The 20,577-nt window shown below is 61.0% G+C and overlaps 1 protein-coding gene across 1 annotated transcript; it reads right to left on the bottom strand.

The window, feature by feature from the left end:
* Nucleotides 1-373: 373 nt before the first annotated feature.
* On the bottom strand, nt 374-20,054 carry VOLCADRAFT_87570 (dynein heavy chain; the record flags this gene model as incomplete). The annotated part of the gene is made up of 33 exons (XM_002947268.1): nt 374-512; nt 1,353-2,209; nt 2,446-2,792; nt 2,850-3,325; nt 3,640-3,977; nt 4,198-4,314; nt 4,761-4,981; nt 5,309-5,570; nt 6,142-7,302; nt 7,630-7,754; nt 8,198-8,423; nt 8,636-8,758; nt 9,007-9,238; nt 9,517-9,746; nt 9,908-10,141; nt 10,366-10,458; nt 10,679-10,849; nt 11,000-11,113; nt 11,357-11,769; nt 11,909-12,179; nt 12,600-12,723; nt 12,958-13,151; nt 13,392-13,495; nt 13,852-14,042; nt 14,376-14,548; nt 14,834-15,439; nt 15,761-15,901; nt 15,984-16,010; nt 16,123-16,242; nt 17,447-17,579; nt 19,055-19,182; nt 19,434-19,525; nt 19,955-20,054. 33 exons carry the CDS (start codon nt 20,052-20,054, stop codon nt 374-376), a joined length of 8,283 nt encoding a protein of 2,760 aa, XP_002947314.1.
* Between the last annotated feature and the right edge of the window lie 523 nt (nt 20,055-20,577).

Below are 20,577 nucleotides of genomic sequence, written 5' to 3'. Positions count from 1 at the left end.
GTACTTCCGTTCCTAATCAGTTTTGTTCAGGGTTTTAATATGGGAGTGTTGACATATCCAGGTTTCTGCCGCTTTCAAGGCATATCTATCTACTTAGCAGTGGAAGGATAGTTATTGGAATGTTTTTGCTCGAATAGGCGGTACTCGGGGGTGTCGCAATGGTGAATGTGTTCCGGCCCTTTCGGAGATTTTATCTTTCGCACACAGCCATATGATGCTGCCCTGCATCCGAAACAGATAGTCGTTCGTGTCGTCAGAACTGTCACCTACTGGTTCCGAAGACAGTGAGACATTTCTGGCTTCGATCATAGATGGCTTGAAAATGTAACGATGTAAAGACACTAGCCATTTACGGACATCGCGCTTGCACAGTCTAAAGGTATCGCAACCGCTGGTGAAAGCTCCGGCGGTGGGTCGTGCGCGTCCTCGGCAGGTTATTTCCTTTCTGCTGACTGCTGCTACAGTCCGGCGGGGCCTTTGCTAACTGGTTAAACTGGGTGTACATGCCCCGGCTAGGACGTGCAGAATAGTGAGGCAAGGCGACGGAGGGACGTGAGCATGTTAGAAGCACGTTAAAAGGTTGCGGGAATGGTGCGCGAAGGAGAAGGAAGGAAATGGCCGCCGGCCTGTAGACATTTCCCACACGTGTACCTAGCGTGCCACAACCCACCAAGGATTCCGCTGCCATCCCAGTCCCGCGCCCTCTCTAGGTAGAGAGCTTTCGTTCAGGTTCGTAGGCGGGTGGGCTTCCACAAGCCCGGCCCCACTTCTATCTGCGGGTGCGCCTTGTACGGCCCTGCTCAGGTCGTATCATGCCGGCGTGCAGCGGCCTGTATCACCACTACCGTCCCATCCCACGCACATAGCATATATCATCTGCTTGTCCCCTGATACGCACGGTAAGCTTTAGAGCATAAGGGGTCACAGCGCTGATACAGCACAATCTGTTGCTCGCCACACATAACCTAATGCCAAGTTCGCAATACATGTCACTGCTGGAGCATTGCACAGTACGTACGGTCAAATTGAATCAGTTCTCTGCTACGTACCTGCAAAGAATGTGAGACCATGTTCCTCCACTGACTGAATAGTGTTCGCGCGTTTGCAGCTCACCTATCTACTACGACCACAGCCACACAAAACTGCACATGCCATCTGCGAATCCCCCCCACCAATCAAACGCCCGCTAACGTCCATCCAGCCATTCCTCTTCACGTCCTAGATAGTTTACCCCTCCCCACTTACCACCTGCCCCACCGGCTAACCAAAGCACACCCCCATCAAAGCGCACGGCCTTTTGCGGCCAACCGCCCCTCGCCCCGCCCCTCACCCCCGGCCCCCCTCACACTCACCACGCGGGTGAAGACACCAAAGGTGGCCCAACCCCCGTGTTATTCCCTCCTCCCGGTGTCCCCGCACTGCTCTCCCGGGCACTCCCCCACGCACTGCCCCCCGCGGAGTCCAGCACCCCCCCCGGGTCAGGCACCGCCGCCACCACCACATGGTGTGCGGCCCAGTACTCGGCCTTGCGGGATCCACACGGCAACAACACCGTCGTCAAGCAGTCCTCCGCATCGCCCTGCAGCAGGTTGGTGTTGCGGCCGCCGAAACCCGCAACGAACTTAAACACGGGGCACACATACGAGTCGTTAATCCGCGTGGGCACCGTGGCCCCGGGCAGCGCCAGCGCCCGAGCCAGCTGCGGCACCGCGGGGCTGGCAGTGGCGCGCAGCCACAGCAGCGGCATGCCGCTGTGCAGCACACCGGGCTCGGGGTCCGCCAATGCGCGGCGGGATCGGTCCCACCTCGCTCCTTGCAACACCAGCCCGCCTACCAGACAGCCCTCGGACAGGGCCGTGCTCAGTGTCAAGGTACTGCCATCCGCAGCCGTGAGGGGCGTGGTGGCCAGGGCCCTAGAGCCCAGCTGCGGCAGGCGGTAACGGGGAAGCATCTGCTCTTCGTCCTCCTGCAGCAGCACTGCATCCAGGTAGACCTGACCCACGGGTCGGCTCATGCGCTCCGCGAAACTTTGCTGTACGGCGGTGAGGAAGCTTCGCGGCCGGCTGAGCATGCCCAGCGGCACGGCCACTGGCGGCCCCTCCACTGCCCAGTCGTACAGGAACTCCAGTCGAGTCTGCAGGTCCGTCAGCCAGGTGGCGATGTTGTCACTCTGGAGCTCCACCCGCTGGTGCAACCAGGACCGGGGAACCTGTGGGGGCCATGGCGTGGAACATTGGGGAGAGGGAGGGGTCAGGAGCGGACGGTGTACGACAGCTAGGACTGCATACATATAGTGGTGGCAAGGGGAATATAATACAGATGTGGGGTTCGTCCGTCCCGTACAATATCCCCTGCCCGCCGCGGCACTTAGGCGGCCCTCGCTCCCACCCGCACATCCTCCTCCCTCCCCCCTTTCCTACTCCGCCTGATTACGCGGTTGCTTACATGTCCCTGTGACAGTTGCTGCACCAGCTCCGCCACTCCCTCCGACACGCCCTCGTAGCCCTTGATGGCTGCATTGACCGCCCGGATGGACGCGTGCACCGTGTTGAGTAGCGCCGCGAAGGAAGCCACCTCGTCGTTGAACACCTGCACCATGGCCTTCTGCATGGTGGGGTGCGTGGCCGCCCAGCGCTCCTGAGCCGCCTCACTCATCTCCTCCGTCATCTTGCCCGCCTTGTAACGCGGCAGGTAGTTCGAGTTGGCCATGGCAGCAGCCCGGTACAGCTGCTCCCGGGTAGCCGCCTCCGCAGCTTGCTGAGGCGACATCGGAGGATGAGTAGAACCAGGCCCTGAGGCCGAGGTTGCCGGTGCCGGGGAGCCCGACGTTGACGAGACCGCACCCCCACCTGCACCGCCAGAAGACACCGACGCGGAAGCCCCTGCCTGCCCCACTCTCGCCCCGGCTGCGCCCAGCGGTGAGGAGACCCTGGAGGAGAACGAGCCGCGACCCGAGCCGGGTTTGCCGCCTCCGCCGCTGCCCGGGCCCAACCCCCGACCCGAGCCTGGACCCGCCATCGCCGCCCAACCGCTCCTTGTCCCCGGTATAGGAGTGAGGGGCAGCTGCTTCAGGAGGTCCTGACATACGCTGAGCGCTAGCTGTAAGGGCTTGGTGAGGTCGACTTCGTCGGAGGAGGACCTGAGCAGGTGGACACGCTTGAGCGTGTCAAGAACGTGTCGTGTGTATTGGGCTGCTCGTACGGACGCGGCTCCCGGGGAAAGGCCGACGAGGGTGGGGTCCCCCCGGGGTATCGCCAGGGACCGAACCTCCTTAGCCACCACCGAGAGGTCCTGAGTGCAGGAGGACAGGCGCTCGGGGAGCAGACTGCAGGCCGGGGCCGGGGGGAGGGGGGAGGCGGGATCAGAAGGAAGGAGAGAGGTCCCCAGTGGAAAGGGCGGCAGCCGAGGAAAGCGGGTACCGTCTGGTTGCAGTGCCTCGTATTAGAGAATGCATGTGAACAAGATGAGCCCCCTGTAACCCCAACCCGCCAGCACTTTTCCCTTCCCCCACCCTTCTTCTCCTGCTCTTCTCCCCATTCCTCTGTCCTGTCCGCCCCTCCCATCCCGTTTCCCTAACCCTCTCCCCTCCCGGCGCCCCGAACCCGCCACGCCCCAATCCCCCCCCGACCCCGCACTTACGACTCCAGGGTGGCAGCTGCAGCCACATCACTGGGCTTCAGTTGCTGACTCAGCAGACACACCAGCAGCCGCCGGTCCCAGTCATGAGTCACCTTGCCGCCGTACAAGCACTGCCCCACGACGTGCAGCAACCCTGGCAGGGCCGCCCCCAGCTCAGCGGCGGGAGAGTCGTGCACTATGGACATGACCTGGTTGATTGCGGACAATACGTCGGCGGCAGTGAACTCGTACGGCCGCCGCCAACCCAGAGACCTGTACTGCAACCGCTCCGTGAGCATGGCGTGGAAGAGACACAGCCGCAGCACCAGCTGCTTCCAATCCATAGGCAGGATGGTCACCTAGGGGGGTAAGTGGGTTGGGAAGAGGGGGGTAAGTGTGCATGTGTATGTGCGTGTGCGAGATATATACCATGCGACGGAGTGACAGCGATGGGAACGGCGGAGGAGCAATGGACTGGAGCCCCCACCGTACAGCCGCCATTCCCGCCTTGAATATCTAAAATATATTCGTGCAGATGTGTGGATGCACATACATAGCCCCTATTTTGCATAATCGTACCTTCCTGCCGATGACATCATCTTTGGGGTCCCTCTCGCTGTCCGCGCCGTAGCTGGGTAGCAGCTGGGTGGCGTACCGGCTGTTGGAGGCCACCTCCACGGGGAGCTGGGACATAACCTGGGGGGGAAGAGGGGGGGAAGAGGGGGAAATTTGGGGTGTTCGTGAATGGGAGCTCGGCGGCAAGCACGAGGATTTGGGGTTGTCCTTCACATCTTAAACATATTTGGCCACTTCCTTAAGCGAAAAGGCGAGTTGGGAGCCGGTGTCGTCTCCTCTGTCCTCTCTGTCCTTTGTGATGGTGGTGGTGATGGTGGTGGTGATGGTGATGGTGATGGTGATGGTGATGGTGATGGTGGCAGAGGGGAAGAAGGGAGAGTAAAGGGGTTGGGAGCCCCTCTTGGGCGCTCCCCTTTCCTGGCTGCCGAGGTGTGCCCTCCCCCTCCCCTTCACATCTCCACCTCCACCTCCACACATAGGAACACAAAGACCTGCAGCCGACACGCACTCAGACATACCCTCGCCATGCTCCCTCTCTCCCCCACCCAACACGCACTCACACCCACCTGCAGCAGGTTGGCCTTTATGCCATGCGGTGGGTCCATCACTAGTTTGAGAGAGGACTGCAAGATGATGTCCGGGTACGCGGAGGTGGGCACCATGGTCAGCCACAACCTGAAGTTGATGTGCGGCTTGAGCAGCGGCAGGGCCTGAACTAGGCGACACAGACAGGGCATCCAGTCACCCGCCAGGTGACTGTTCTCCAGGATCACCCAGCGGTCCATGGCTGAGGGGGAAGGGGGGAAAGGGGGGATGAGGGGCACGTGTGGGGATAGAGAAGATGCAAAGGCGCGGACGGCAGAAGGGACAGATCGGATATGGACAACATCTAGTACCGACACCTCTTCGCACATGCACACATACATATGCACACATACATATGCACACATACACACATACAGACACACATACAGACACACATACAGACACACATACAGATACACATGCATGAAGGCAACCACAAACGCGCATGCAACCGCCAGCATCCAGCTCACCTCTCGCCCCAACACTACCCCTCCCCCTCCCCCCCCCCTTTCTTCCCCCCAGTACTCACCCACAGCGGAGCGAATGAGCCGGTCCGTAGCCGCCCCCTGGCCCCTGCCAATTGCCATATGCATCACACTGATACCCCGGCTGTCAGCAAACTGCTGCAGGAAGGGCAGTGTGTGGTCAGTGGAGGAGATGAGCACGATGGGCATGGTGGCCTCAGTCACCGCGAAAATGGCCTCGAAGTCCACCAGCTGCTCATTGGAGACGCAGGCGGGGCCCAGGTACTCGCGGACCGCCGCCTGGGCCTGGGCCACGAAGCCCCGGGGCTGTAGGCAGCGCACCAGCAGCAGGCGCTGGAAGGTGTTGAGCTCCCGGATGCGGGGGTGGGGCGGCTCAAGCAGGTCGAGTGGCTGATGACTGGTGAGGGGCGGGGAACGAGGTGGGGAACGCGAGGGGGAGGGGGGCGAGGAGGACGCGCAGGCGGAGGAGATGCTGGGGCTCTCCAGACTGCACCCGGCGGGGGAGGGAGGGTGTAGCGGCGGGCGGGTCCACGGGAGGGGAGGAGGGGGGTTGGGGAGGGGGTTGAGATCGGGTTCGGATTCGTGTGAGGTTGAGTTGGTAGGGAGTACGAGGGGTCCAGGTGCAGGTCAATGGAAGCGATGGACGGAGGGACGTGGGACGTAGGTAGAGCGGGAAGTGTAGCCGGGTGCGAGGAAACGTGGACTCCAAGACCTGCGTGTCGTCTTGTGGCCGGATGTGCAGCGAAAACAACCCGTGAGCGATTCCCCAGCCACTACCCCCCACACACCCACACCCATACCCACACAGGCACAATAGGGCTCTCCCCCTTGCCGGATAACGTCGATCGGGTTCGCTGGCGGCCTCCTAACCCCCCACCCACCTGGACAGGTTCTCGTAGTACCTCCTCAGCATCTCGATACTTTGATAGCTCTCGAACAACGCAGGTAGGACCCGGTTGTACGGCTGCAGCTTGCCCAGGTCTCGGAGCCGGGACCAGCTCTCGTCAGGCAGCCAGTCGGGGCGCAGGTCGTCAGGCAGGTAAGCGGGGGCCGAGGCGTCGTTGGACAACAGACTGGGCAGCAAACCAGACAGACGCTGAGAGTGAGGGGTGACTGCGCTGCGGGGCGCCGAAAACCTCACCGAGCCCGTGGAGACCCCTGCTGCCGCCGAAGCTGCGGCGGCGGCGGCGTCAACACCGCCGCTGTCATCGCCAGCCGCGGCGGCGAAGAATGCAGCGTCGGCGGCGTCCTGCGCTGCCTCGAAAGGGCTCGTAGTCCGCCGGCTGATATCGGATGGGGAGCTTGCTGCGGCGGCCAAGGCGGCGCTGTCGCCGCTGCCATTTTCATTGGTGGTAATGGCGGAGGGCCTCGTCGCACGTGACAGGCGGCTAGGGGTCTCCGGTGTGACCGCAGAGGGTGCGGCGGCAGGCGCCTTGGCGGGGCCGTTACGTCGACGGACAAACATGCCGCCAAAGGGGTCCTCCTCCTCCTCCACGCCAGCTGCAGCCGTGCCGCTGCGGAAGCTAATCTCCGTCGCGAGCAGCCCCTCACCAGGCTGCACGGGTGACGGGGGGAGTGGCGAGGAGGAACCATCCAGCAGCGGCACTGCGGCGTCTTGCCCCTCCGCCGCGCCGCCCTTGTTCAGAATCTCCTCGGGGGATACCTCCAACGTCACCTGCTCGCCGCCTCTCAGCCCGGCGCCCTCCCGCCGAAAACCCAGCGGCGACGGCAACGAACTCCCACCGCCGCCACCGCCGCCGCCGCTGCCCTCCGACCACAACGACCCAGAGCGCGCCAGAGAGCGGCGCACTGCTGGGCTGGGAGTGCCCGTGCCCACCCCCGGGGCTCCCCCGCTGGTACTTGTGTCACGACTTCGGGCATTACCCGGGTGGCCCCCCCCTCTGCGAGGAGGTGTACGACCTAATCCGGAGCGGCCTGAGGCCAATCGCATGAAGGTGGGTTTGGCAGTGTAGGTGCTGTCGGTAGCTCTGCCGTACAGCAATAGGTTGGCCTCGTCCTTGGTGGCGTAGCCGCTAGCCTGTTTCAAAGTGTGAAAATGGGTAATGGGCAGGGTAATGGTGATACGGGGCCGGTTGCCTCGGCGGTTAGGGGGGAAAGGGGAGCGGTTGGTGTGTAGGCAGGACGTGATAGCTCGCCCGGGGGTGTGCGGGTGCCAGCTCCTCCACACGCCGCGGTGGCACCCCCGCCTACCAGGCACATCCTAAACAACCTCTCCAGCCCGGTCGACCAGACCCCCACAACCACTGCCATCAGCGGCCGAACCTCCTCCCCCTCCCCCCCTCCCCCTCCCTCCTCCCCCTCCCTCCTCCCCCCCTCCCCCTCCCTCGCCCCCCTCCCTCCTTACCTCCAGGAACCGCACCATCATCATGATGGCGAAGGGGAGTTTGTCCTCATCGAACAGGGACCGACTCACGTTGGCGTAGAACATGGTGGTGAAGTGCATGGTGAGGCTGGCCAGTCGGGCCTTACCTGAGGGGGGAAGGGGGGAAAGACGAACCACGAACGAGTGAAGCTGCTGCCATGGAAAGAGTGTACAAGAAGCAGGACTGACCCGGGGGGAAAGGGAGGTAGGGGGGCAGGAGGCGGAGGGCGGGTACCAGGGGAGCAATATGCTGGAAGAAGAGAAAGCAGGGCCGGGGTCGGAACGATTGGCGGCAGCAAGGATGGGGTTTAAGTGAGAATGGCGGAACCTAGGGTGTGTGTGAGGGGGCATGGCCCACGGCAGTAAGGTGTTAATGTCAGCAGTGAGTCACTGTGGAGATGAGTGGGGTAATTGTGGCCATGACCCGTCCTCAAGCTGCAGCACTGCAGGGGGGTGTAGGGTAGGCAACGGCCAGGAAAGGGGGAAGGCGACAAGGCTAAAACCAAGTGACAGGGCCCCTTGACCCTCACCCACCGACCCACCAACCCACCCGAGTTTGTCTTGAGGCAGGTGACCAGCGCATCATTGAACAGCCTCATGAACCAGTGCAGTCCGAACTGGTAGGTGTGTCGCACATTGGCCAGGTCGGCCAGGCAGAAGAAGAAGGGGGTCACGCGGGCGACAAAGTACTTCTCCGTGTCGGCCCTCACGATGTTGATGGCCTTCTGGGAGGCCTCGATGCGGGACACCTTGGCCTTGATGGCGTCAGTGGATTCCTGGGTTGCACAAGAGGAGAAGGAGGAGGAGGGAGGAGGGGTCAGGGTGGAGGGAGGAGGCGTCAAAGCAAGAAAGAGCTGCAGAGCGAAGCTGGGGTAATGGGGTCCGACAGGGCTTGCGCGTGTCAAACACTCTCTACCCACCTCCCCGTCCCTTCCCAATCCACATCCAACTACCCCCCTCCTTGGCACACACAACGCTACCTTCTTACCATGGCCTCAGGCCCCTTACCCCGCCCCCCCTCCCCCTGCATGCGCAGCACCTGTAAGCTCTTGAGCAGCTGGTACACCTCACTCTCCTCCAATAGCTCCTCAGTGCTGGTGTTGGTGATGGCCTGCAGACCAGCGGGACGCAGGGGAGTAATTTTGAGCCAACAAACGAATGTATCAGCCATGGGGCAGTAGAGGCTGAGAAACTAAGCTGAAAGGAAGGTGATGGCTTCCTAACAGCGCGACAGGGAGCGAACCGAGCGATGGTGGAGGCGACAGGAACGATGACAGGCACAGTCCATCGCGCATTTCGCATGTAAACTATGTGTGGCGCACATACCGTACATGTCGTGTACGACACGCAGCAACGTACCTGCAGCACCTGGTCCTCCAGCTCCATGAGGTCTGCCTCCCCCTTGGCCTTCTGCCTGGTGAGCACCAGGTGCTCGTGTTCCAGGTCGGGCATCTCGTACCTCAGGGTGGCGGTGATGAGCAGCTCACACAGCTGGGCCCGGGTAATGGAGAAGTTGACCACAGTGACGTTGCGGAGGATGTCGGAGGGAAAGCGGGGCGAGCGGAGCCGAGTGGTCACGAACAGCTGGAAGCTGCGTAGTGAGGGGGAGGAAAGGGCAGGGCAAGGAGGAAGGGTGAGGGAGCAAGGGGCGGGACGAGGTCAAGGAAAGGGGAGGTACGTGCAGGGCGAGAGCGAGGCAGGCGTGCGGGCGCGGTGACGAGGTACAGGGCCTGACGACCGCGTAGGCACACAAGTAGAGATGGACGGAAACAGATGCGAGATGGCCCCTCTCGCCAGCCCCCACTTCTCCCTCTGCCTCCCACCTTTCCCCCACCCCGCCCCTCTCCGGCCCACCACTTCCCAACCTACTCCTTGTGGTGGGGTATGAGGTTATCCCCCAGCCTCAGCGCCACTGCTCCCCGGGTGTCGCCCACCAGCTTGCACGCCAGCAGCTGCTCCGTGATGTCGTCCATGTCCTCGTCCACGTTCTCCAGCAGCACTGTGGAGCCGCTCTCTATGGCCCGGAACAGCTGGGATGTGTAGGAGGGGTCGGACTGGTCCAGAACTAGGAACGTAACCACAGGCCGACCCCCAATACCCTGCAAGTGCACGGGACAGGAAATGAAAGCGAGTCGGGGTTAAGAGGAACTTAGGGTTCCTAAGTGAATTTTAGGTGGGAATATGGTGTATCACCTCACTGCTCCAGCTTATACACACACATACACTCACCACACGTCCCCACGGCTCTTCCCCCCTTCACCTGCAGCCACACGTCCCCCCCGTAGAATCCTTTAATAAAGCGGTGCCCCAGCTCCTGCGGGTCATGCAGCAGCACCCAGCTGCCACACGCCGCCATGATGCCCGCGTTCTCCAGTGCAGTGCGGCTGTGAGGCAGCTGGGAGTCCCGCCAGGTGTCCTGCTGGGCGGTGGAGGCCAACACGTCGGCCAGCCGGAAGGGACGGGGGGAGACCACACCGGCCTTGCGGAGCAAGTCCTGCACAGAGGGGGAGGAAGGAAGAGGGGGGCCAAGCAGGGAACAGGACGCATTGAGCCAGTCCACCATCGTGCCGGTGTTGACGCCGCATAAAGCTGCGGGTGTACGGCAAGCAGCGCGGGTTTTATGCCGTTCCCCTAGTGCGCCACCCTGTCGAGTTGCCCCTCCCCGCAATCCTCCCAGTCAGTCTTCACCTCCCCCCTGTCCCCCCATTCCCCACTCACGTGCCAGTCGTCTTCCACGTGCATCCGTACAGTGCCCGTCACAGGCCCCAGGTAGGCGATGTAAGCGGCTGAGAGCAGCACCTCCCCCAGCACCTAGGGGTTAGGGATCGGGGGTAGGGAATGCGAGTGAGCAAAGGAAGGCCAGATGGGGGGGAGTTATACTTGCGACGTGAGGAAAGACATGCCATGCCATGACACGACATGTCATGAAAGCTAACAGACGCGAACCCCTCTACCCTCCAGCACTTGGACTGTCGCAAGGCCCCAGTACCTGCGGCCCCCTCAAGGGTGAACCCCTGCGCCCGCTGCTCACCTCCGCATGCCTCTTCTCCTGCACCTCCGCATTGTCCTGCCACCTGCCCACCTCCCTCACCACCGCAGCAATGGTGAGCTGGGCCTGTTCACTCTTACGCTGCGCCACAGCCATGTCCGCATCCAGACGGTCACGACTGGCCTGGGCCTGCTCCAACTTGCTCTCAAGCTCCTGACGGACGGAAGGGAGGTTGAAAGAAAGGGGATAAAGACCGCGCGCCGAGTTGGCAGGGGGCCCCAAATGTCGTATACAATGTGCAGTACAAGGTGGTTAGTAAATGTACGTAGGGCCATACGAGGCGATCTGTGTTGCCGTACGTACCCGTATTCGCTCCTGCATTGCTGTGAGCTTGCGGTGGTTGTCCTGCAGTCTCTCCTCCTGCACTTGCAACCGGGCCTCAGCCTCCTCCAGTGCAGCTCGAGCGGGGTCCACAAGCTGGGGCATTAGGGTAGGCAGGGAACAAATGGGTATGCATGCATAAAAAACACTGCTGAGAACTCAACGAGAAACCCACACAACCCCTCTTAGGAAATCCTCCAAGCCCGAGTTGGAAAGCCTGCTAGAAACAAAGATCAGGCAGCGCCAAGGAGCGGGTGATTTGCCATCCTTTGTTCAAATTGTGTTCTCCTTCCTGAAGCCCCTCCACCCCATTCCCCTCCCCTCCATTCCGCCCCTCACCTTGCGGCCCTTCTGAAACGCATCCATCGCCTTGACCCACTTGCAGATGGTGGCAGCCGCCTGGGAGGTGCGCTGCATCACAACCGGGTCGAACATGGAGTTGCCCACGAAGCCCTCCACCTGGGCGCAGATCTCGGGAGTCATGGCGTCCTTATCGTAGCCCAGCAGCATGTCCAGGAAGTGGAAGTCCGCTAGCAGCTTGATGGATTCGGCCCACCAGGCCTCAGAGATGTCGGGGTCCTCGGTGGGGGAAGAGAAGGTGGATATGGAGGTAGAGGTGGCGATGAGGCCGGTGGCAGTAGAGGAGCGGTTGGGGGAGTTGGGCCGCAGTGCGGCTCGTGCCTCAGCTGCTGCCACCAGCGGGGGAATGCGGCCCAGCATGATGCAGATGCAGCGCATCACGAGCTTCACGGCTGCGGGACGGGGAGGGAAGCAGGGGGGAGTGGGGGCCCGGGAAGAGGGTTGTGAGGTGCACAAAGAATGAAACTGTCCTCAGATGGGTTCTCGAATAAGAGGCCCTGCCCTTCCTTCCTCCCGTTTCCTTTCGCTCACGTGTGGGCGGGTTCCTCATGACCTTGAGCTCGGCAATGGAGCTCTTATCAATCCTCCTCAGCTCCCTCAGAGCCGCCTGCAGGGGGGGCATCACGTCCCGCAGAGCCGCATCACATGCCGCCCGCAGCGCCTCACACTCCGCCACAGCCGCCTTGGCGCTCTCCTCAGCCGGCACGAAGCGCTGAAGGGCGGCCTCGGCCTCCGCCTTCTGGCTCTGAATCAGCGCCATCAGGGCCTCCACTTCGGCCCGACTGCGCTCCAGTTCGGGACCCTGGACACAGGGGGGTGCAGGGGGGAATCATACACGCAAAGTGCAAAGATACAGCCGCCGAGATACCAAGCACCAATCGCTGGAATCCAAGGAATGGGAAAAGGGGCGGGGGCTAAATAAGACAGGCTGGGGGAGATCCGGATGGGACCAGGGGACGTCCAGGGACGGGAAACGGAGTCAAGAAGTGGGCTGGCATGTGAGTGTGTGTTGTGTGCAAGGAGGGATGTGTATGTATATAGGTGTAGGTGTGGGCGTAGGTGTAGGAGATCCGCTGGGATCAGCTAGTTGTAGATGTCCAGATGGGGCTGCCAGGGCCGGGGACAAGGCATGACGAGACCACCAAACCCCGGGAGGGGGGAGGAAAGCCCCTTCCGCGCCCTTTCTCCGCTGCTCCCCTTCCCTCCCTCCCCCCCGACCCACCATGGACGCGATCTGGCCCCTCAGTGCTGAGAGCTTGTCCTGCATGTCTGTCATCTTGGCCACCCCCTGCTGGTACTTGAGCCGCGCAGTGAGCACCACCTGCCGCCGGTGGGGAACCATCGACCTGCGGGAGGAGGGGGGGGGAGTTGGGGACCATGGTCCTGCAGTTGCGGGCGGGGCCGGCATGGCGCCTTAAAACCACACGGACTGGCACACGCGTATACGTATAACCTCCCGCTCGGCATCCCAACCAAGCGATGCGGTTCAGACACATGCACACATCCCTGTGCACAACCCAGAGAATGTGCGCAGCCACGCTCCACTGTGTTCCCCCCCCCGGCCCGCCCTCCTCTCCCACCTTAGCAGCCTCAGCAGTCTTAGGAACTGGCACGCCGTGGCCATGAAGGGTGTGTTGTATCCCGCCTTGTTGTTGTGTCTCATCACGTGGGGCTTCAGCAGCCCGTGCATGTCCACCGCACAACCCAGGACTCGGTGCCAGGAGTCGATGTCCACCGCCAGGGCCTCAGGGGAAACAAGGAAGCGCTCAGCAACCTGATGGGGCGGGGGAGAGAGGGGAACAGGACAGGGGCCAAAGCTTCGTCGGGTGTCTATATCGGGCTTATGAAAAGCTCTCCACGGATCCGAATGGGGGAATGGATGGAGGTGGGTAGGTGGGTGGGTAGGAAGGAAGGCCAGCCCACTCCCATACTCACGTGCATTCGTGCGTCTCGGTCCCACTCATCAACCGAGTTGATGGTCACCGCTTGGAACAGTTTGGGGGAAGGCCACCACCTTGCGCTGCAGCCCCGCTGGTTCCCCCTCTAGGACCAACACAAAGTGCAGGTTAGACCGACAGCGCTCCATGAAGAACTGCCGCAACACGTTGTCACTGGTGCCTACAGGCGGGGGGGAGGAGGCAGCGGTGAATAGGGGGATGGGGATGGGCTGGGGTGGGGAGGCCAGGCGCCGGGACAAGCCAGTTTGCTTCACTGGTGGCTGCCATGCACAGCGAACCGACAACCCGGAAAGCCACACCGCACCGCACCGCACCACACCGCAACCAAGCCTAGCCCAACCCAGCCCACCCGTGGGATGCAAAGGTAAGGTGAAGTGAGCACATGAAGGGGAGAGGAGGGAAGGGGAGGCCGTTTGGCCATTTCCAATGGAGCCTGCCCAGTCTCCGCCCTCACCTCGCCACCACTCCCTGCCTCTTTTTCCCCCCACCTCACCCCGCCGCCCTGAGCCCCCTCACCCCCCGTTCTGTCGAAGTCCGTCCATGTGAGTCCCGCAGCTCGTGCCACCGGCTTGAGCTGCTGCGTGATGGAGGCGACCTCCTCGGGCTTGAACAGGTCCGGTAGTGAGCCCGTGGACATTAGCTGGTCCACATCATCCAACATGCAGGAACACGGACGGCCCAGGTCAACAAGGAGAAGCGTTACGGGCCTGGAAAGGGAGGGGACGAGGGACGGCGGCGGATAGAGGTTGAGGTTCCATTAACTGAGCCACGACAAGAAAAAAAGGCGAACCAACATATGATGCTCGAGTGAACAGAGAGAGAGAGAGAGAGAGAGAGAGAGAGAGAGGAGGAGAGAGAGGGGGGAGGTCAGCGGCCACGCGGAACAGGAGAAGTAGGGTTTGGGTGGGGCTGGGAAAGTTCGCGAGGTTACCCACAAAGGCTCAGCGCCCAACTAGCGGCCCTTGCTTTCCCTTCCCGCTAGCGAGCAGACCGCGTCTCTTTTCCTCCACCGCCCACCTGCCCCATCCATCCACTCCCACCTGCCCTGCACCCCGGCCGACAGCAGTGCTGACTTGATCATGTCCCGCCAGGCGAAACCCTTCTGGTCATCTTTCAACTTGGCCTCAAGCAGGGTACAGCGACACATGTACGACGCCAGCTTGGCGAGTGTACGGCGGCCGCACCCGGGTGGGCCGAGCAGCGTGAGGTGACCCTGCAGGGTGTGTATAGAATTGGGACGGAAGAGAAGGTTGCGAAGTGGACACAGGTCATTGTGTCAGAAATGAGTTTAGGTGGAATGAGGTTATGCATTAGGACGGGGAGGGGCACACAGCAGACCGGGGCGACCTGGGACCAGAGACACTCACGGTCCATCATCCAGGTGGGGACGGAGTGAGCCATATTTCATACATCGAACCGAATGGTGATGTAACGGAGAGGATGGAAAGCTTTCCACCCATGCACCACTCACGCATGCACCGTTCACCCATGCACTCACCATGTCCATAGACAAGACACGAGATATTCTTGCCAGGTGCATCACCGCGTTCCGGAACACAAAGATGTGCTCCTGGGAAGGCCCCCTCCCGCCGAAAAGCTGATCCGCAAATTCCTGAGCCACTGCCAGCAGCCGCTCCTCCACCACCGCCCGCACCGGTCGTCCATCATCCACCCAGGGCGCTTGCTGCTGCGTGTACACAGCCTCCAGAGCCCGATCAGTAGACATCTGAGGAATAAGGCCGCTGCTACCGCCGGGTCGGTTGATGACGGCGACGGCGGCGGCGGTGGCGGCACCTCCGCTGCCGCCGCCGCCGGCCCCGGCGCCGGAGCCCCGCGTCATCATGTCAGGGCTGTTGGGTTCGGAGTAAAGGCCGCCGCCGGCGGCGGCGCCGCTGCCACCGGGTCCGCCGCCACCAGCGTCGGCATCTATGGAGTTTTCGCCGTCAAGTACGTGCTCGGCCGCGCTAGGGTCGCCGTCGGGTTTTCGCAGTACATGCTCGGCTAGCTCGTACCCTCCGGTGGGGGTGGCGAAGGTGCAGAGTAGGATTTCGGTCGGGTCGGGCTGGGTGGACGGTGCGTAATCGGACAGGAAGTGCGTGCTCACCTGCGGGCCGGAGCGGACAGCGCAGCGCAGTGCAATGGACGGGGGAAAGGGAGATTCACATGGAAGTCGCGATTGTGGCGGTTTGGTGCGTGGTAATTTTGGAGCCAAGTCACGCGGATCCCCCAGGGCTCCAGACGCGGTAAGGTTGCAAAAACGCATGCCCCTGACCATTCCCAATTCTACCACGTCCACCACAATGGACCGCTAACCTCTGTGGCCTCACCCGCTAGGCCCTAACCCCTACCAAGACCTCACTCAACCCACCCGCGCACTACTGACCTCCGCTTCCATTCCTAGCTGCAAGACCCCGGCCCCCCTCACCTCCTGGAGTGTCTCCACCATCCACTTCCGCGCCTGTGGCTCAGTGAGGCGGTCGTAGAACACCCTGAGACACTCGTGCTGCCACACTCGGACCAGCAGCTCGGGGGTGGAACGGCTGGAACGAGTGGCGTGGAAGATGGACTGCGGGCGGAGGGTACCGGGGAGGAAAGGGGGAGTAGAGAGAGGGGTTGCTGTGAGCACGGGAAGGGTCGTGGGGGCTTACCAATGCCGAAGCGGTGTGCGTGGGGCCCTGGAGAGGTTTCATGGATGGCAGAAAGAGGGGACCAGGCAGCTGTCAGGTGACATGTATGCGCACGCTTGCGCCTTTCCCCCACCCGCTACGGAAGAGCCCAGGCACCTACCTGGAACACTTGCGCCACATGTAATATGGAGAAGACGTACTGGGGGCGGGTGGGTGAGGGCAATAGCTCCGAAGTCACCTTGCGGTACAGGTCCAGGGTGGCCTCGACCAGCAGATCGACCTGAAGGGGAGGAACAGCGGAAGGGGGAGGAGGAGGAGGAAGAAGAGGCGAGGGAAGGAAGGGGGTTCCAAGTAAAAGACGAACAGACCCGGACATGGCAAACGCGGGCACGACTCCCCGGAGCTGAGGGCTTCAGGGGGGGGAGAAGTCGAGGCTTAGGGTTCCATATGGGTGTACGTGGTGAGGACGGAGACATGGGTAATGAGACCGACACTCAGTACATCGTGGCTCGATGCATTAGAGCGCTATGCACCAGGGTTCGACACCCCGTACGGGGCCCGTAAGTTTTTGGCCTTTTTTTCGGTATCCCCGTCAGGGCCCGTAGGACTTTACAGTGGCCCCCGTAAGGATTTTGGGGTGCGAAGCGCCCCGTACGGGGCCGCCCCCGGACCGGCCGAAGGCCGGTTACGGGGGCCCCCGTAAGGATTTTAAGGATTTATAAGAGGCCGTACGAGGCCCGTAAAGTCCCCGTAAGGGAGAGGGCGGACCGATTGCCGACTGCCGTGCAAGGTTGTAGTACCCTTTGACCATATAAAGGATAAGGCCACACACTTGGCAGACATAATTCATATTGCAATATTTAACTACACTTTTCATAATACTTTTATAACTTCTGGTCTGTAACATCCTGAGGATTTTGATGATGAGGAGGAGGACGAGGATGAGGAGGACGAGAAAGAGGAGCAGAAGGGATGGGCGGCCGCGGCGGCCAAGGCGCTTGGCTTTCACTGAGTGTGCCGTGTCCCCGAGTGTAATGGTTCACGAGAAATAACGAAAATAACGATTTACAGGGCAAAAAAATGCAAAGCGTCACTTTCCACAGCGTTTCAGCCAAGGACAGTGCCCCCGTAAAGGTTTTGCAGGGGTTACGGGGGCCCCCGTAAGGTTTTCGGCCGGTACAGGAGCCTGGTACGGGGGCCCCTCCGTAAGGAAAATTTGGGAGGTACGGGGGAGCCCGCAAGTTTCAGGAAGGTCAGTGTCGAACCCTGCTATGCACCCTTCCCTGCACATGTACACATGCACACATCCATTACCTACATCCCAAGCACGGACTCAATCAGCCGCCCATTACCATAAAGCTTCACAAATCGCAAGGCGCTCCCGACTTCCCCTCCTCCTTCCCCCTCTCCCCCGGCCCCTAATCCTCCCTCCTCATCTCCGAAATCCCGCTCCTTCCCCTCCCTTTCCCACAGCCAGCTCTCACCAGCGTGAAGGGCAATGTGGTGTTCGGTGTCATGAGCTTGGTGACCATATCCGTGAATATGGCGTGGAATCCCGTGTGAGATATGGCCGGTAGCGCCACCATCATCAACTGGGACAGGAAACGACGAGGGCAACTGCGAGGACAGGGAGAGAGAGGACGAGAGAGGGAGGGCGTGAGGGAAAGAGCAGAGGGGAGGGCGGGAAAGGGTGTGAGGGAAGTGGAGCAGCAACAGGTGTGTCGTGTCATCAAAACACGGGTTGCAGCGTGTGCGGCATGCGATGTGTGGGGACGCGTGGGGACGTGTGGGAACATGTGTTGAGACAAGTCTCCGCCAGTGTAAATGAGAAGACCTAGAAATGGCGTAGTGTCACCGTAGCTTCTCGTAGCGCAGCGAAGAGCGAAGCGGAGGGAAGGCATCTCTGAATCGCGTCCGTGACCGGCTCGCGTCCGGAGCTCATTGGAAAGTCGCGCTCGATTGGATGGTTCCGGAGCTTTGCGTTTTCCGTTAGCGCGCCCCCTCTTCACAATCAGAGGTCGCGGGTTCGAGTCGCACTCCGCGAGGACGCGAGGACGACAGGTCGCGGGTTCTAATCACGGGTCGCACGCGAGTTGCACGCGAGGATGCGAGGACGCGAGGACACCAGGACGTGAGGACGCGAGGATGCAAGGGCACATGGACGCGTGAGCGTGTGGGCACGTGGGCACATGGGACCGTGGCACCGTGGATGTAGCCACACGTGGATGTAGCATGGACGCGTGGACGCGGGACATGAGGATGTAACATGGGCGTGTGCATGAAGCGTGGACGCGTGCATGTGAACCTTGAACATGTGGGCGGGGACACACGGATACTGGGCCATCAGGCCATGGGGACGACTGGGTGCGGTGGTGGGTAACGAACAACAGACGCGCGTAGTTGTGTTGTTCGACTTGAACTTGCAAGGTTAAACGTTTATCACAAAATATTAGGATAACCAGGTACGCCTGGGCGTGGCTGTGGGTATATCCATGTAGTTCCACTGTGGGACAGGACTTGCAGTGGAAAACTAGACTACAACGGCTCCGCCACGAAATGACGTGAAGTCGCGCACACCGCAACATTCCCCGGGATAAATACAGTCGCAGAAATTCTATAGAATCATACGGATTCAGAATACATTCTATCAACCAGCGATGCTGTGCAGCACAGTTATTGTATAGAAGTAATGTGTGCCATTGGCCCTCGAGTGCATTTATCAATTTTGTCAAACGGATCCAGGATAAAATTTATCATACGGATTCAGGAAAAAATTCTACAAAACAGCGGTGCTGCGCAACATACATCCATATTGTATCAATGTACTGTGTTCCATTGGCCCTCAACTGCATTCCTTGAGGATAGGAGGATAACCTGTCGCGACATCAGTCTGACCGGCCATTTCTATGGACAATTCTGCTTCCGGTAAGGAGTCCTGGTTGAGACTGATGCCCGTGATGTTGCTCCATCTCCTGCATGGGCTGTAGACTAGTAATCCTCTTCCTGACATCATGCAGGACGTCGGCGGTTAGGTACAGTTGCAGGTGGAGGCTCGTGGCTTCTGAGCTTGACAGGCCGGACTCAAGCCACACCTTCCCCCCCGACACCCCAGCTGTCCAGTGCGGATGCAACCAGAAAGGTGCAGGCGCGAGCCAACCGGCGGCGGCGGATCGAGCAGCAGCTGCAGCGTGATGGGCAGATGCACGAGCCAACCGGACACCTGAGCAAGTGGCGGCGGACCGAGCAGCAGCTACTGCTCGGTGGGCGTGGTGGTCGGAGGCGCGAGCCAACGAACGCCTGAGCAAGTGGCCACGCATCGAGCAGCACATGCAGCTCGGGTAGCAGAAGTGCGAGCCAACCGAACACCTGAGCCAGTGGCGGCAGACCAAAAGTGGACGCAGCTCGAAAGCATCAAGCCCGTGTGATTCTTGCAACAGTCATCTTGAGGAGCACACACCACAACACACCCACCGCAGCAGGGGTAGCCTTGTGGAGGCAGTTTTGGATGCTGCCTTCTGGGTGTTCAGGCGGCCGACAAACCCCACCAAGCCTCGTATGGGTGCCTGGTTAGACAGCAGTACAGCTTCATGGCCAGAACATGTGCAAGATGTTCCTGCGGGTCAGCCTCTGCCCACTGTAATTCCCTTAACAGCTTCTGTTAGGGTTTAAGGTTTAGGGTTTAGGGTACAGATCCGAGTCGCCGAACAGCTTGATGCCACTGTCAAAAACAACATGCCATCCTGTGTCTGCACCTGCTGCAGCGAGATGAAGTCCGCGGTACAGGCACACGGCTACCGGTTTGGTGACATCCCCAACGTGCACCAGTTGCGTGCAGATGTTTGGAGAACGCTGGCAGTGGCGCGTCCAGCTCAAGTCGTCGCATGGCTACCAGTGACAGCCGCCAGAGCCCCACCACCACCCGAGCCAGCTTTGCCGTGGGGCTTCCGAAAGATGTGGCTCAATGGGCATTCTACGGAGAAGACGGGGCTCACCAAGCGTCCTGGTACGACAGGGGACTCTGGTGGTTCGGATGACCAAGAGCACCGCCAGCCCACCCAGCAGCACAGTTCGTTGCAACAGGCGCGGGACCATTTGGGCAACACTGGAGCATATGGCTCTTCCCGGAAGACTTTCCACCGCATGAGGCGGGCCCATCTAGTCTGCCACAGTGATGTCGGCGTGAGACAGATGGTGTTGACGACAAGCAGGAGTCTATTCTTTCCGATGAAGAAGCAGGAGTGGATGCGACACGGCCACAAGACGTGGACGGCCAGCATGAGGAATGGATGCTCCCTTCGTGGCCGCCACGACCTGGCATGGAGCCACGGCCGGATCCCACTGCTCCGGGTGTGTGGCTAGTGCCGTACTGCATGCGTGTGGAGCGCTCTGGGGAGAATTGTACGGTGCACACCAACGGGGCTGGCGACGACATCATCATGATGTGCAACGACTGCATTCATGCCTTGGAATGTAAGCACTAAACACTAACATGAGAATTTGCATGCAGTGCTTTCGTTGCGGATCATGTGTGCTGGGTGTTCATGCATGCACGCACACAACCGCACTGGTTATTCTGACTGGTCTGCCCTGCCTGTGGCTGCTGCCTCCGCATCCA

Source organism: Volvox carteri (genome assembly GCF_000143455.1).
Source record: "Volvox carteri f. nagariensis unplaced genomic scaffold VOLCAscaffold_6, whole genome shotgun sequence".
In the NCBI taxonomy this organism is placed as follows: domain Eukaryota; kingdom Viridiplantae; phylum Chlorophyta; class Chlorophyceae; order Chlamydomonadales; family Volvocaceae; genus Volvox; species Volvox carteri.
Note: the sequence above shows the minus strand (reverse complement) of the source record. Positions and strands in the feature narration are given on the sequence as shown.